The sequence below is a fragment of the Ornithorhynchus anatinus genome, chromosome 8 (genome assembly GCF_004115215.2).
Source record: "Ornithorhynchus anatinus isolate Pmale09 chromosome 8, mOrnAna1.pri.v4, whole genome shotgun sequence".
NCBI classification, from domain to species: domain Eukaryota; kingdom Metazoa; phylum Chordata; class Mammalia; order Monotremata; family Ornithorhynchidae; genus Ornithorhynchus; species Ornithorhynchus anatinus.
Genome location: NC_041735.1, coordinates 50665567 through 50683372, shown reverse-complemented (window position 1 = coordinate 50683372; position 17806 = coordinate 50665567). Strand labels below are relative to the sequence as shown.

Here is a 17806-nt window from a genome sequence, read left to right as displayed (position 1 = left end):
ACATAGCTTTCTGTTTTACCTGAGTTCTCTTGATCCCCTCTTAGTTCAGTGCTTTGTGCACAGTAAGTGCTCGGTAAATACGACTGAATAATTTGGAGTAACCCTCTGGGATAGATGATTTATCATACTCTCATTTGGTCATTCCACAGTGATCAGACACCTTCACTATTTTCTACTCTGAGAAGCTGCGTGGCCTAGTTGCAAGAGGCCAGGTTTGGGAGTTAGAGGATGTGGGTTCTAATCCCAGGTCTGCCACTTATCTGCTGTGTGACCTGGGGCAAGCCACTTAACTTCTCTGTGCCTCAGTTCCCTCCTCTGCAAAATGGGGATTAAGACTGAGCCCCAGGTGGGACAATTTGATTACCTTGTATCTACCCCAGAGCTTAGAACAGTGCTTGGCACATAGTAAGTGCTTAACAAATACTATAATTGTTATTATTATTACTCAGAGACCCCAGTAATGGGGTGGAAAGATAAAGCAGGGCCTTTCGCAGCCTCACGATGAGGAATCTGTTCAGCCACTATGTGGCAGCAAAACCCCCAAGCCCGAATCCCTGTTCCTTTAGAAAACACATCCCCGTAATCTTTTTTGTTACCGATACTTAAGGGGCCTTGAATAGAGGAAGATACTTTGAAATCATGAACGTGTTTTACTTTGGTTGATTATTTGAAGTTAACCCTTTTATTTAACCCTATCGTTATACCTGTCTGATATAATCAAAAATACCCCTTGGGACAGTATTTCACAGCACATCTGGGTTTCATCAATCATTCTCTGAGCATTTACTGGGTTCAGAGCACTGTACTATAAGCACTTAGGAAAGTACACTATAACAGAGTTGGTAGATATGTTCCCTGTCCACAATGAGCTTACAGTCTAGAGGGATTTCGTTCCTTTTAGAAGTTTGGTCAATTTTTTAGTGGTGCTTATTTTAAAGTGATGATAATGAAAATTTCACTTCTCCCCAAATCTCTCCCTTTTATGGACATTTTCCTTTAGCTTTAGGCAGTACTTCTTTCCTGTAGTCTAGGTGGAATGGAAATGCTCATGTTTAAGGTTAAATTGAAAATAGCATCAACATCCAACCAAATACTCTGCTGCTATTTTTGCCCATCCCCACTATAAGGGTCATGGTGATCAGATAATTGCAGCTGCAGAATCCATCATGTCGGTCTCACCTTCACAACATCGCTAAAATCTGCCCTTTCCTCTCCATCCAAACTGCTACCACGTTAGTACAATCACTCGTCCTATCCCACCTTGATTACTGCCATCAGCCTCTTTTCTGACCTCCAAACCTCCTGCCTCTTCCCACTCCAATCTATACTTCACTCCACTGCCCAGATTATCTTTCTACAGAAATGTTAGGGCATGTCACCACACTCCTCAAAAATCTCTAGTGGATGTCTATCCTCCTCCCTGTCAAACAAAAACTTTTCACCACCGGTTTTAAAGCTCTCCATCACCTTGCCCCTCTCCTACCTCACCTCTCTTCTCTCCTTCTATAACCCAGCCTACACACTTCGCTCCTCTGGTGCTAACCTTCTCACTGTGCCTTGATGTTGCCACTCACCCCTGGCCCACGTCCTACTTCTGGCCTGGAATGACCTCCCTCCTCAAATCTGCCAATCACTCTCCCCTCCCTCAAAGCCCTACTGAAGGTGCATGTTTTCCAAGAGGCCTTCCCAGCTTAAACCCCACTTTTCCTCATCTCCCACTCCCTTCTGCATCACCCTGACTCTCTCTTCCTTTGCTCTCCCCACCCCACAGCACTTATGTATATATCTGTAACTTTATTATTTATATTGATGCCTGTTTACTTGTATTGATGTCTGTCTCCGCCCTCCCTTCCCCTCTGGGGCAGACTGTAAGCTTGTTGTGGGCAGGGTTTATCTAGTTTTTCTAGTGCTGTATTGTACTTTCCAGGCACTTAGTACAGTGCTCCACACACAGCAAGCCCTCAATAAATAAGATTGAATGAATGAAAGTATATACCGTGTGCACATCACTGTCCAAAGTGCCTAGGAGTGACCAAAATAATTAGTCGGCAGGATCCCTGCTCTCATAGAGCTTACAATTGAGCTTCTTAAAAATTGTATACATCTTTTAAACCTAAGAATACTAAAATAAAAGAACAATGCCTGAAAAATTTCAATACCTCTACCTGTCACCTGGAGTTTGGGTTTTTTCACCCTTTGCAGTTAAGAACATGACTCAGATTGTTGCAAGATATTCTGTTTTAGTGCTGTTTTTTCTCTTGAGTGGGATGGTAGAGAGAATTCCAATACTGTTTACCGGATGGGAACAAAAATGATACTGAAGTTTTCCATTAAAGGCTGAAAGATTGAAAGACTTCTTCGTAAATGTGATTTGTCTCTTTTTGACAGGAAAATATTTCATAACTTAGTCTGCATGTGTGAGTGTGTTTAGAACCCAGGGGAGTGGCTTCCAGGTTACTGAGATGCACCAGCCCCTGCTAATCCCGGGCAGATCTGTAAGGATGAAGGCAAACAGCCCCGCGAAACTGTAACATGGGCTGAGCCTGTTAACATGGGCCGAGTCTGCTTCATGAGCTTGCTATACGGACCAGACTGGCCCAAAGTGGCCTGAATCCCTGGGCCTGAGAAGCAGTTAACACCAGAACCTCTCAGAGGGTTCCAGGACCAACCAATAATCCTAGGACTTTTGACGACTCAGGGTCTTCTGGTGCCAATCCAACACCTTAGGCTATAGGCAGACATATTTATTATTCTATTTATCTTATTAATGATGTGTATATTTCTATAATTCTATTTATCTATTTTGATGTTATTAATGTCTGTCTACTTGTTTTGTTTTGTTGTCTGTCTTCCCCTTCTAGACTGTGAGCCCATTGTTGGGTAGGGATTGTCTCTATGTGTTACCGAATTGTACTTTCCAAGCACTTAGTACAGTGCTCTCACACAGTAAGCGCTCAATAACTACGATTGAATGAATGAATGACCTGGCCTTCTGACCTTGGAACTTGAGGGATGAAAATGGGGAGCTGACAATGTTTGGCTTCTCAGCACCAATCTCTGGGGTCCAATTCTTTTGTATCCTTCGTACTTACTCCCACACTGCTGATTCTACAAACATTTTGGACAGTAGTCATAGCCATTACCTGGTGAATCAGGAGTTTTTACTCTTGGCCACCCTTCCTTTTTGTCTCTCGGAACACACGACACCATCGTTGTTATTAAGTTAAACCATTCAATTTCCAGATGCTACGTGTTAGCATGACTTCTCTGTAGATATTCCACAACTCTGCACATCATCAGCACAGTGTTATTTGAGGGATCTGTGGAGTTGGACTTACCCACCTCCAATAAAACTACTCTCAAGTCACAGTTTGGACCTTGTTTCCCATGCTGAGCACACGGTTTCGGAACCTGAATTTGGTGCCGGTTTCTCTTTCTTACAGGCTCAAACTGCCAAACTTCTGCTGATTGCCACACAGGACAGCGGCCTGTCGGTTGCTGCTTCTTACCAGCAGTTACTTTTCTGTAACAGGGTCTTAAACTGAACTTGGCTGTGCAGCTTGCTTCATCCCTTCCCCTCTTCATCTGGAATCCTGGTGTCATTTAGCCCGCAAAAATTGAACTATAGGAGACTGACTTTCTAAGCACAAATGACTTGATAAGGTTTTCTTGTAATCTTTGGTCAATCCCTGTCCACTTCACCTTTTTCCAGACTCTGGGGTTTCCCTACTCTTTGGTGCAAAATTTTGGGGCAGAGGATCAGTGTCAATGGTGCCATAGATGAATGAGACATTACAGAAAACATTAAAAAAGACCCAAGAAATGACAACTGTTAAGGAGCTGATAATAGCATTTTATGTTGATCGCAGCCTGAAAATATTTGCCCATCTTAAAGAAGTATACACAAATTATATGGAACTTTTATGCAAAACACAAGTGGATTTAATATTTCACTAAAACATGCACCTGGAAGTGGTGCTTGCTATAACTTGACCTTGGAAGTGGTGATTGGAAATATTCTGCTAGAGATGTTGAGTTAGAAGGTGATGATTTTTGGTGATTTTATCTCATTATTAGAGAAACAGAATACAGAGATGTCAACGACCTATAAAAGTTTCAAATCTCTTCACCATATTGTATTTGGGCAAGAGATTTGCTGACTTTTGAGGACTTCGGTTTTTAAGCCCATTGTAACTCAAACTAGAGTTGATACCCGTCTCTGTTAAGCCAGACAAGAGACTTCCCGGCTTCTAGATGCAGTTTTCTCATCTTTGTCTAAAAGTGAACTCTTCCATCACATCCCATAGTGGAAAAGGATTTGAGTTATAATTCTGAACTGACCAAGAGTTTTGGAGCAATGAGTTTGCCTGATAAAGACTGATATGGTACCTTGGCCATCTTTAAGCTGAGTGATATATTGGTCTGTATATGGAGAGGAAAATCTGTAATAGAATCCTTCCCACGAATCCACGAAGCAAGGAAGCAAGCATCCTCTAGCCTGTAAGCTCGTTGTCGGAAGGGAACGTGCTTACTAACTCTGTGTATTATACTCTCTCAAGCACATAGTACAGTGCTCTGCACCCACTAAGCGCTCAGTTAATATGATCGAGGGCTGTGCTGTCTGCATTTTGCATGTCTGCAAGTGAATGTGCCCATATTCAGGTTCTCCTGCAGACGGTTATCAATCAATGGTATTTACTATGTGCAGAGCAATGTACTAAGCATTTGAGAGAGTAAAATGCAACAGAACTTGTTATATCCTGAATAATTTTTAATGTTTTTTGTTAAGCACTTATTATGTGCCAGGCACTGTATTACAACGCTGGGGTAGATAGAAGATAATTAGGTTGGACACTGTCCTCCGACTCCCAGGCCCATGCTCTTTTCACTAGGTCACGCTGCTTCTCGATGTGCCAATAAATAACTGTGCTAAAATACAGCTGGTAATGAGAAAATTTCCAGAGGGTCAAAGCTGCCTAGGGCCAATGTTCTAATGTAATGTAGCTAATAGATGGCTACAGAGATCCCCCACTTCATGTCTCACTGCTAGCCTTCCCCTCTCCCTCCCCACAGCTTGGGCCCTGGAATACCTCCATTGTCAATCTACTCAGCCCTGCTTGGCTGCGCCACAGTTGTAAAACTTAGGCAATCACAGGGCAAAAGACAAGAGGAAGGAAACAAAGGAAGATCTGAATTACCATACCGCCTTGTTTGCCCCCAAGATAACTGATTTTTTGTTCGTCTGTTTGTTCGTTTTTACCATGCCTCTGAATCCCTTGCTTCCTGGATTGGTGGGAGGGACTCTATTACAGGTTTTCCTCTACATTTTATATCACGCTGAAATTCCTCTGTGGGAATTACTGTCAAATAATATTAAAGTAATTTCTCCAAACTACAGTCAATAACCAAAGGCATATTGAACAAATTTTGTGGACAAATGGTAAACGTTAAGCAACCACAATAGTAGTTGAGAATTTCAGCATGTAAAGCTCAACCAATCTTCAAGACGAGGGAATGTTGCTGAAAAATGCGTTAGCCTTTTCATCCTTACGTTTGTGAGTGATAGCTATCCATCAATCTATCAAGGGTATTTACTGAGGGCTTACTCTGGGCAGAGCACTGTCCTAAGCACTTGGGAGAGCACAATAGAATTAGCAGACGTGTTCCCTGTCCATAATCAATCTACAGTTTAGATATCTGTTAACTTATTCTGCTTTAAGTGGTGTTTTGCTCAACTATAAAAAATACTTCAATGACTTTGCATTTTATAATGCATATATTCATCTGATGAATGCTTCACTTTGGTATACACCATGATGCCAGTCTTTTGAATGCAAAACATCTATTAATGCAGTATTAATCTGTCAGTGTGTTCACTCCACATCCGTATGCACTTTGTTCTGGGTGTGTCGTACTCTGCACAGTCAGCTTTAAGTGCATTTATGCTCTGGGTAGATGGTTGCCCCCTCATCAAATAGCGTAGCCCACTGGAAAGAGCATTTACCTAGGATTCTCTAGACCTTAAGGTCGTTGTGGGCAGGGAATGTGTTTACTAACTTTGTTATACTGTACTCTCCCAAGAGCTTAGTGCTGTGCACAAAATAAGAGCTCAATAAATGATTGATTTGAATTCTAGCTCTGCTACTTGCCTGCTGTGTGACCTTGGGCAAGTCACTTTACTTCTCTGCCCCTCAGTTCCCTCATCTGTAAAATGGGGATTGAGACTGTGAGCCCCATGTGGGACAGGGACTGAGTCCAACCTGATTAGCTTGTATCTACCCTAGTGCTTAGTACAGTGCCTGACACATAGTAAGTGCTTAACAAATACCATGATTGTTATGATGATGATGTAAGTCTCCCTTGTAAAACAGGGACAGTAATTACTTCAAGGCTTTGTACAGTCTTAGCAGCATGGCAGAGTGGATTGAGCATGAGTTTGGGAGTTAGTCATGGGTTCTAATCCCGTCGCTGCCACTTGCCTGCTGTGTGACCTTGATGCCTGTTTATTTGTTTTGCTCTCAGTCTCCCCCCTTCTAGACTGTAAACCCTATGTGAGCCAGGGATTACCTCTCTTTATTGCTGAATTATACTTTCCAAGCGCTCAGTACAGGGCTCTGCACACAGTAAGCGTTTGAATAATACATTTGAATGAATGGATAAATAAGTACGATTGAATGAATGAATGGATTCTCTGTGCCTCCGTAAAATGGGGACGGAGACCGTTAGTCCCAAGTAGGACAGGGACTGTGCCCAGTGTGATTTGCCTGCACCCACACCGGCACTAAGTACAGTGCCTGGGCACATAGTAATGCTTAACAAATGCCTTCATTATTATTATTATTATATAATATATAGAATATATTATTATATTATTGCTAAATTATTATTGCTAAACAGCGCCAACTATTCCTACCAAGTGTGTCTCCGTTGGCCTCACATCCACCGAACTAACTCTCTTCCTCCCTTCAAAGCCCTACTGAGAGCTCACCTCCTCCAGGAGGCCTTTCCAGACTGAGCCCTCCCTTTCCCTCTGCTCCCCCTCCTCTCCCCATTGCCCCCTCTCCCTCCCTCTGCTCTTCCCCCTTCCCCTCCCCATAGCACTTGTATATATTTGTACATATTTATTACTCTATTTAATGATGTGCATTTATTTATGGTTCTATTTTTCGGTTTTGATGGTACTGATGTCTACTTGTTTTGTTCTGTTGTCTGTCTCCTCCTTCTAGACTGTGAGCCTATCGGTGGGTAGGGAGTGCCTCTATCTGTTGCCGAATTGTACTTCCCAAGTGATTAGTACAGTGCTCTGTACACAGTAAGGGCTCAATAAATACGACTGAATGAATGAATGAATGAATGGCCTGAGGCGGCGTTGGTGGGGTCGGGGATGGCCACAGCTGGGTTTGAAGGGGAGGTTAGGAAAGAGGGAGGATGGGTGGGTGGGTTCTGCCACCTGTCCCAGGGTCAGAGGGAGGGTGGTGGCGGACAGAGGGATGGAGGGACGGATGGAGGGACGGACGAGTGGACAGACAAGGGGACGGCCTAAGGGAAGGAGGCTGGGCCTGGGCTGAGGGGCAGTGGTCCACCACCACCACTACGACGACAAGGAGGAGGCCGGGAGTGGGCTGAGGGAGCGTCAGCATGGGCTTAGAAGTCAGAGGTCATGGGTTCTAATCCCGAGCTCCTCCACTTGTCAGCTGGGTGACTTTGAGCAAGTCAATTCACTTCTCTGGGCCTCAGCTCCCTCAGCTGTAAAATGGAGATGAAGACTGTGAGCCCCACGTGGGACAACCTGATAACCTTGCATCTCTCCCAGAGCTTAGAACAGTGCTTGACACATAGTCTTTTAGGCTGTTAGCCCGTTGTTGGGCAGGGATTGTCTCTGTTGTCGAACTGTACTTCCCAAGTGCTTAGTACAGTGCTCTACACACAGTAAGGACTCAAAAAATACGACAGTGAATGAATGGCCTGAGGCGGCATTGGCCAAAGCCGGGTTTGACAGGGAGATTTGGGGGGTGGGTGGGTGCTGCCGCCTGTCCCGGAGTCAGAGGGAGGGTCATGGTGGACAGATGGATGGAGGGACGGATGGAGGGACGGACGAAGGGAGGGAGTGCTCAAGAAGTTAGTCCATTGCTCTGCACATAGTAAACGCTCAATAAACGCTACTGAATGAATGAACTGAGGCCCAGAGCAGTGAAGCGACTCACCCAAGATCACAGAGCGGGCAAGCAGTGGAGGTCGGGATTAGAACCCACGACCTCTGCCTCCCAAGCCCGGGCTCTTTCCCTGCTGCTTCTCTGCTTTTAGATTGTGAGCCCGTTGTTAGGCAGGGATGATCTCTCTCTGCTAGCGGATTGTACATTCCAAGGGCTTGGCCGAGTGCTTTGCGCACAGTAAGCGCTGGAGAAGTTAGTCCAGCGCTCTGCATGTAGTAAGTGCTCAATAAATACTATTGAATGAATGAACTGAGGCCCAGAGAAGTGAAGCGACTCACCCAAGGTCACACAGTGGACAAGCGGCGATTAGAACCCACGACCTCCGACTCCCAAGCCGGGGCTCTTTCCATGCTGCTTCCCTGCTTTCAGATGGTGAGCCTGTGTTGGGCAGGAATAATAATAATAATGATAATAATGTTGGTATTTGTTAAGCACTTATTATGTGCAAAGCACTGTTCTAAGCACTGGGGGGATAGAAGGGATAGAGAAGCAGCGTGGCTCAGTGGAAAGAGCCCGGGCTTGGGAGTCAGAGGTCATAAATTCGAATCCCGGCTCTGCCACTTGTCAGCTGTGTGACTGTGGGCAAGTCACTTCACTTCTCTGGGCCTCAGTTACCTCATCTGTAAAATGGGGATTAACTGTGAGCCTCACATGGTACAACCTGATTACCCTGTATCTACCCCAGCGCTTAGAACAGTGCTCTGCACATAGTAAGCGCTTAACAAATACCAACATTATTATCAGGTTGTCCCTCATGGGGCTCACAGTCTTCATCCCCATTTTACAGATGAGGTAACTGGGGCCCAGAGAAGTTGAGTGACTTGCCCAAAGTCACACAACTGACAAATGGTGGAACTGGGATTTGAACCCATGTCCTCTGACTCCCAAGCCCGTGTTCTTTCCCCTGAGCCTCACTGAGGGATGGTCTCTGCTGTCGGATTGTACAGTTCAAGGGATTAGCCGAGTGCTGTGCGCACAGTAAGCGCTCAAGAAGTTAGTCCAGTGCTTTGCATGTAGTGAGCGCTCAATAAATGCTATTGAATGAATGAACTGAGTCCCAGAGAAGTGAAGCGACTCACCCAAGATCACAGAATGGACAAGTGGCAGAGGTCGGGATTAGAACCCACGACCTCTGACTCCCAAACCCGGGCTCTTTCCCTGCTGCTTCTGTGCTTTTAGATTGGGAGCCCGTTGTTGGGCAGGGATGGTCTCTGCTGCCGGATTGTACAGTCCAAGGGCTTGGCCGAGTGCAGGGATTCCCTGCTTTTAATAATGTTGGTATTTGTTAAGCGCTTACTATGTGCAGAGCACTGTTCTAAGCGCTGGGGTAGACACAGGGGAATCGGGTTGTCCCCCGTGGGGCTCCCAGTCTTCATCCCCATTTTCCAGATGAGGGAACTGAGGCCCCGAGAAGTGAAGTGACTTGCCCACAGTCACCCAGCTGACAAGTGGCAGGGCTGGCATTAGAACTCATGACCTCTGACTCCAAAGCCCGGGTTCTTTTAGAGGGTGAGTCTCTGCGGCCGGATTGTCCCTTCCAAGCGGTCGGCCGAGTGCTTCGCGCACAGTAAGCGCTGGAGAAGCTAGTCCAGCGCCCTGCACGTAGTAAGCGCCCCATCAATGCAACTGAATGGATGAACGAACGAAGTGCGACCGAATGAATGAATGAAGGGAGGAAGGAGGGTCCGCCCCGCCCCCTCCAGCCCCGGTTGGCTCCCCCCATTCCCATCCCTCCTCCCTCCTCCCTCCTCCCTCCTCTCTCCTCCCTCCTCCCTCCTCCCTCCTCCTCCCGCCGCTGTTCCCCCTTCTATGAGTCAGGCATTTCCCGGGGGTTTGGAGCAGGTCCTGGAGCTTGGTCCGCAGCCCACCGGCCATGGAGAAGGTGGCCCAGGGCGCGGGCAGCAACGGGGACAGCGGAGGAGAAGGAGCAGGAGGAGGGAGGAGGAAGGGGGGCGTCAGCGCCAGCAGCAGCCGGAGCAGCAGCAGCCGAGCCACCTCTGCGGGCTCGTCCCCGTCCTGCTCCTCCGCCGGCCGGGGGCTGTCGGGCCGCCAGGCCGGGGCCCGAGGGGACGGCAGCGGCAGCGGCAGCAGCCCCGGCTCGGCGGCGCCCAGCCCGCCCAGGGAGCCGGTCCTGGAGGGCGTGCTCAGCAAGTACACCAACCTCCTCCAGGGCTGGCAGAACAGGTACACGCCGCTCCCGGGGTGGGGGGCGGCCGGCCCGGGGTGGGGGGCCGGCTGGGGACCCGGCTCTTTGCAGGCCACGCCCCCCATCCTCTGCCCTCTCCCACCCCCCCACTTCCAGGAGTTGCCCAGGAGGGCACCCCCGCTGTCCCCTTCCCCGTTCAATGATACTAATATTGGTATTTGTTAAGCGCTTACTGTGTGCAGAGCGCTGTCCGCGGCGCTGGGGGAGATACAGGGTCATCAGGCTGTCCCACGTGAGGCTCACACTCTTCCTCCTCATTTTACAGATGGGGGAACTGAGGCCCAGGGAAGTGACTTGCCCAAAGTCACACAGCTGACAAGTTCATTCATTCAGTAATATTGAACGCTTATGTGCAGAGCACTGTTCCCAGCGCTGGGGGAGATACAGGGTCATCAGGCTGTCCCACGTGAGGCTCACACTCTTCCTCCTCATTTTACAGATGGGGGAACTGAGGCCCAGGGAAGTGACTTGCCCAAAGTCACACAGCTGACAAGTTCATTCATTCAGTAATATTGAACGCTTATGTGCAGAGCACTGTTCCCAGCGCTGGGGGAGATACAGGGTCATCAGGTTGTCCCACGTCAGGCTCACAATCTTAATCCCTATTTTACAGATGAGGGAACTGAGGCCCAGGGAAGTGACTTGCCCAAAGTCACACAGCTGACAAGTTCATTTATTCAGTAATATTGATTGAACGCTTATTATGTGCAGAGACCACTGTTCCCAGCGCTGGGGTAGATACAGGGTCATCAGGTTGTCCCACGTGAGGCTCACACTCTTCATCCCCATTTTACAGATGAGGGAACTGAGGGCCCAGAGAAGTTTAGTGACTTGCCCACAGTCACACCGCCGACAAGTGGCAGAGTCGGGTTTCGAACCAGTGAGCTCTGACTCCCAAGCCCGGGCTCTTTCGAGCCTGTCGTTGGGCGGGGATGGCCCCTATCTGTTGCCCGATTGTACATTCCAAGCGCTTAGTCCAGTTCTCTGCACATAGTAGGCGCTCAATAAGTACGAGTGAATGAATAAATGCCAGCCAGCCCACCTACGACTCAAGGGAGAGAAGGAGGCGGCCCCGGGGCTGGGTGGAGGGGCGTTTTGCCGGTCCCCTTAACCGAACTCTGGAAGGAGGAGGGTGTGAGCTGGTTGATAAAGCTTTGAGAAGTCATCGCCTCCTAGAAATATGCTGGTGCAACAACTCTCCTTTTTTAAAAAGTTTTGATTGAGAAAAGTTGCCTCTTCCCCCTCCTTTCTCATTCTCTGGGCACTTGGGGTGAAAAACAGGGCCTAAAAAGGATTAATAATAATGGTGGTATTTGTTAAACGCTTACTATGTGCAAAGCACTGTTCTAAGCGCTGGGGGGATGCAGGGGGATCAGCTTGGCCCACCGGGGCTCACAGTTTTCATCCCCATTTCACAGATGAGGGAACTGAGGCACTGAGAAGTGAAGTGACTTGCCCAAAGTCTCATAGTTGGCAAGTGGTGGAGGCGGGATTAGAACCCATGACCTCTGACTCCCAAGCCCGGACTCTTTCCACTGAGCTACGCTGCTTCTCTATTCCGGATTCTGTTCCGGCCTGTAGTGTTTGAGTGCCAGGTTTCCTCCCCTGCCCCCAAGAGATGCCGTTCTTCTGACCCGGAATTTGTGCACCAGATTTCCCCATTCCACAATCATGTTGGGAATCACTTGGCTGGATCTGGGCATGTGAAGGGGAGACCATAGGCAGAGGTGATGATGTTAAGAGTTCTGCCCGCAGTAGTTGTGGTGAGAGAGGAATGGGGGCTAGAATTTACTTTTAAACTTGAGTTAACAATAACCAAAACTCATCTAATGCTGTTGAAAGGAACCCAGAGTCCTCACTGATAGGTATAAACAGAGTGGATGTGGTAGTTTACGCGGTTATGGTGGTTTTCGGTCCTGCTCTGGACAGGATCCGTCTACTTGGGATCCCTCTTGCCCTATCTTAGGTTTGAATCAGAAATTTAGAGGTGAGCATTTGTTGAGCCAGTAAATCTCCTCTGGCTAAAAATGGGGCTACTTCATCTGTCCTGAAGGCCTGGTTATCTGTACTGTTGAAATCCTTAGCTTGTTTTGAACCTTTCTGGTGACTTTTTTTTTATTGCTATTTGTCAAGCGCTTACTATGTGCCAGGCACTGCACTACACACTGGGGTAGCTGCAAGCTAATCAGGGAGGACGCAGTCCGTGTCCCACATAGAGCTCCCAGGCTTAATCCCCATTTTACAGATGAGATAACTGAGATGCAGAGAAGTTAAGCCACCTGCTGAAAGTCACACAGCAGATGTGGTGGAGCTGGGTTGAGAACCCAGGTCCTTCTGACTCCCAGGCCTATGCTCTATCTATTTGGCTATGCTGCCTCTCTGTCTTTTGGGTAGGGAATGTATCTATCAACTCCAGTACACTGTACTCTCCCAAGCACTTAGTACAGTGCTGTGCACATAGTAAGCGCTCAGTAAATATCAATGATTGGCTGTGAGATTGCAAGGCAGAAGAAACTTCCTTGCGGAAGATGCTGGCTTCTGAAGTTTGAGCACTGTATTGCCTTGCTTGCCGACAGGATAATTTTAAAAAATTCTCTGATTACCAAAAGAACATTCAAACCTTTTTGCCTCTGGGGAGAGATCTGCTGTCATGTTAGTGGGTGTTATAGTTTCACCTATTTCTTTCTTTTTTTAATTCCTAGAAAGTATTCTCATCTCCCTAACCACTTCCACTATTCCCCCCACCACGCAAAGAAATCAGATTGAGTGGAAATTTCACAAGTTTTTTTTTTAAAAATCATGCTTGCTCTAAGTAATTGGTCCAGTGATTAAATCTGATTTCAACTGATGGCAGTTTGATTTTCTAAGTGCTGTTTTAATGACACTTCATCAGTTAAAGCGTTTTTCTTGTATTTTATGTAATCATATTTTAGTCCTTTTAAGCAGTTTGTGATGGTAGTAGAGCTCTTAAGTAGACTTGCTTGTTTGGGAACAATGCAATACTCTATTTGCACTGCATATAAAGGGATTTATTCTTTCAGGGGGATTTTCTAAAAATTAGAGCAACTCATGTGTTTGTGTAATATTAAAATACATTTCAATCCATTAGATGTGATGGGGAGAGTAGAGGGAAGATTTGGAAAAAAGCAAGGGACTCTTATTACAGTGTACTGTAATACAGGATTGAGCAGATTTCAGTTCTGGATTTTCATCTTTACTTGCTCTTGTTTATATTTGCTTCCATTCAGTGTTCTGAAAGGGATCACAATTTTCCAAGTCTAAAATTTACTCTGGGCTTAGTTAAGGGGATTAAAGTCTGTCATGGATTTATGATGCCTTCCAGACCAGTATTCTCCAACATGGGGCTAGGAGGAACTGGTAAAAAATCTTTTGTGATTCGGCTCATTCCCCCTCCCCCCTGGTTTTCTGTCTCCTTTCACACTGCTGCACATTGGAGGGAAGGTAATTTGGGTCAATGGTTGTGGGTGGGTGAGAAGGAAAGGAAGGGAGGAAAGACAGATCAGGAAAGGACAACCTGGAGGGGGAGCAGATAATGAACTGATGATTTTTCGGGGGTGGAGTGCTCATCCAATTCAGCAGTAGGTAGCACTGTGCAAATCTCTTGAAATCCCTTAACTGTCTCATATCCTGACTGTGTTTTTTTTTTTATAATCAGAGTGGTGCTCCTTGATCCACATATCCTGATGAAATTACCTGCATCATTCTCTTGTTGAAAATATTAATTTTGGAAGTGATCCCTGTAATAAGGAAGAGATATTTAAAGTCCCCTCCCTCCCCCAGATGATAAACTCTTTGTGGGCAGAGAATATGTCTGTTATATTGTTCTTTTCCAAGCAGTACAGTGTTCTGCACACAGTAAGCGCTCAATAATATGATTGACTGGCGGAGTGACTGACTCTTACCTACTAACTGCTAATAAAACAATTCAAAGTGATATACTACAAGGCCTGTCATCTGAATCTCAGTGAAATAGGAACACTTCCAGAATTTCAGATGATTAGCATTACATTACCCCCAATATTTCTCTCTCCAACCATAGATTATTTAAGATAGGTGTGCAAATGATGCAATATCAACCCTCAGTGAAATCCCAAACAGAGAGTACAATAGAAACAAAACACAAGTTCCATGCCTGCCACCAAAGGAGCTTATAGTTTAATGGATCTTATCTAATTTATATCCTTTTGATTTGATGCATGTGTATGGTGATATACATGAAAAAAAATCCAACCCCAAGCAAACACAACCACCACAAAAAACTCCCAACAGCTACCTTCAAGTATTGCTTTCCAGTTTGGTTGGGTTTAATGTATAGAGAATTCTTTATGAAGCTGTGGGAGGATAACACATATTCACTTGGACTTGAAATTCCTTTTTGCTGCAATCAGGCTGCCTTTGAGGTCTAGATTAGGGCCCAGAGGTATTTATTTATATTCATTTCTTTCTCCCCCTCTAGACTGTAAGCTCGTTGTGGGCAGGGAATGTGTCTGTTATATTGTATATTCTACTCTCCCAAGTGCTTAGTACGGTGCTCTACACACAGTAAGAATTCAAAAAATATGATTGACTGGGAAACATTATGCTCCTTGACCACAGACTGCTCCCATTGGGAGAATCATTGTGATGTTCCTTGGTTCATATATTCTGATGAAGTTACGTGCATCATTCTCTTATATGAAAATATTAATTTTGGAAGTGATCTCTTTCATGATGAAGAGCTATGGAACTCTCCTTATTACAGGCTATCAGTATATCGTAGTATGCTATTGAGCAGGTTTCAAGTCTGGGTTTTGACCTCTGCTTGTTCCGTCTCCTGGCGGAGGAAATCTCTGTCTCCCATTAAACCTTGGTATCTGAGCAACGGGTCCGGCTTCAGACGGTAAGTACAGTAAGCCAAGCAGTGCCAGGAGCAGTATGTACTATTGGAAAAGACTGGAAATCAGTAGACTGCCATTGGAACTTGGGCAAGCTGCTTAACTTCTCTGTGCCTCAGTTTCCTCATCTGTAGAATGGAGATGAAATGCCTGTTCTCTCCCCCCTTAGACTGTGAGCTCCAGTTGGGATAGGGACTGTGTCCAAACTGATCATATTATATCCACTCCAGCATTTAGTTCAGTGATCAGCACAGGGCAAGCACTTCTCTCCCCCTTAGACTGTGAGCTCCAGTTGGGACAGGGACTGTGTCCGTAATGAACTTATATCCACCCTGGCATTTAGTTCAACACATAGTAAGCGTGTAACAAATACCACGGTTACTATTACAGTAATGTTGCTGCCATTCTCCAAGTTGGCGGTGGGACAGAAGTGATCCACTAGCAGAGTGAAAATTGAGCAACTCAGAGGATGGCAACAACATAGAGGTGAGAGCAGCAGAATGAAGCACTTAGCAAAAAATATCACGTGTTGTTATGTATGTGCATGGGACAGTTCCCCCTCCTCATTCCCCCTGGCTGGAAGAGACCCCAAAGTCACTTTTGAAGAGGGCCAGGATGCCCAGGCAAATCCTGTGGTTTTTTTTCTTAATGTTATTTGTTTGGTGCTTACTGTGTGCCAGTCACTGTTCTAAGCTTAGGAGTAGAGACAAGATAATCACATTGGTCAAAGTCCATATCCCACATGGGGCTCACAATCTTAATTCCTATTTTACAGATGAGGTAACTGATGCCCAGGAAATTGAAATGACTTACCCAAGGTCACACAGCAGACGAATGGTGGAGCCAGGATTAGAACCCATGAGCTTCTGACTCCCAGGCCTGAGCTATATCCACTAGGCCATGTTGCTTCCAAACCCTTGGGGATTTTCTCTTTCCAGGGATGGATTCGCCCACAGGGACCCTTAAGATTTAGCTCCCATAATCAGCCTTCACTACCCCTTGACTTTGTCAAATGACCTCTTCTTCCAAGCAAGTGGAGTCTGCTGTGTGACTGTGAGCCCCATGGGGGACGATCCCTGTATCCAACCCTATTACTTTGTATTCACTTCAGTGCTTTGAACATTGCTTGACACAGTAAATGCTTAACAAATACCTCTATTATTATTATTCGCTCTCCCAGGCTGCTAGCTCAGGAAGATCTCAAGTTTTTCTCCCTGCTTGGGTTTCCTCACTGTCCTAATAGCAAATGGATGACCAGGTGAGTGCAGGAATAAGTATCTCATTTTAATACATGCATTTACAGCATAGTGTTTTTACATAAGTAGCAAGTGGAAACTAACCCTAGCCTTCAGGGTTTCTAAAGAGTTTTTGAAGCTCTCTGGACATTCTTGAGAGGTCTTAGAGGTGGTTAGATGGAGGTCAGCTTGGCAACCCACCTTTGGTTTACCCTTGCTCTGTTCCTGCTAATCCTACTTTGGTCCTCTGGACCAAAAGAAGTCATATGTACTCTCCAAAGCCTCAGAATCCCACTTCTTGGCTTTTACTTCTATGCGATTTTCCCCTAATTTCTTGAGCTGACTAATGTGCTCCCCTTTCTGTCTGACTGATTCTCCCTGATGATCCAGGTGGGTTCAGTAGGTCAGTGATTGGCATCAAGTGCAAATTGTCTCCTGGATTTGGGTTCCTGTAGCTCATCTTTGACACAGGGCAATCTGGCCCTGTAAATGAGTTTTGTTTTTGGAAAAAGGATTTCCAGGATATTTTATGTAAGGTTTCCAGGATATTTTGTGTCTTAATAGGCCTCCATATATTCTTTTTCTCATGGCTGTCTTTCTTTCCTTCCCAAGCTATACTTCAGTTCCCAAGATTTTTCATTTTTTTTTTCCTTTCCTTTTCTCACACTCCAATTAAAGGGTCAAATTAGGTGATTATCACTCTGAGGTGCTGGCTGAAGTGGTGATGATAGGCAGAACGTGCAGTGGGATCCTCAGGGTAACCAAATATCTGAAGTGGGCCTCCTGAACAGTGTTTACCCAGGATGGCCAAGGGCCAGAAACGGTGCCCTAATACATCTTCGGTGAATCGTAGTTACTGAGTGCCAACTATGTGCAGAGCACTTGGGAGAGTGAGGTATTCTCTGTACGTCAGTTACCTTATCCGGAAAATGGGATTAAGACTATGAGCCCCATGTGGGACATAGACTGTGTCCACCGTGATTAGCTTGCACCTACCCGAACACTTAGTACAGTGCCTGGTACATAGTAAGCACTTAACAAATACCATAAAAAAAAGTAAGGAGCTCTAGAGTCTTAAGGGCCAAGTATACAGGAGATTCTCTGACGCTCATGCACATGGATACAATCTCTTCATCAGCAGCTCTGCATGAGGTGTACTTCGATCAGCATCCTCGAGGTAATTTGGAAAGAGTCCATTAAAATAAAGAGCTTTATCAATTTGAAACAAGGAATGAAGCATAAAGCAACAAATTAAGG

At 45.9% G+C, this 17806-nt stretch overlaps 1 protein-coding gene across 4 annotated transcripts in view; it reads left to right on the top strand.

Moving 5' to 3' along the window:
- Nucleotides 1–10020: 10020 nt before the first annotated feature.
- The window catches only part of OSBPL10 (oxysterol binding protein like 10), a 211179-nt gene continuing 203393 nt past the window's right edge, over nt 10021–17806 (top strand). For 2 of the 4 annotated variants that reach the window (XM_029070747.2, XM_029070746.2), the window contains exon 1: nt 10022–10397. In XM_029070747.2, the coding sequence (XP_028926580.1) occupies nt 10087–10397 (311 nt within the window). In that variant the 5' untranslated portion in view covers nt 10022–10086. Of the gene's footprint in view, nt 10398–17806 lie in introns of all 4 variants that reach the window. The other 2 variants (XM_029070744.2, XM_029070749.2) reach the window with 2 other exon arrangements.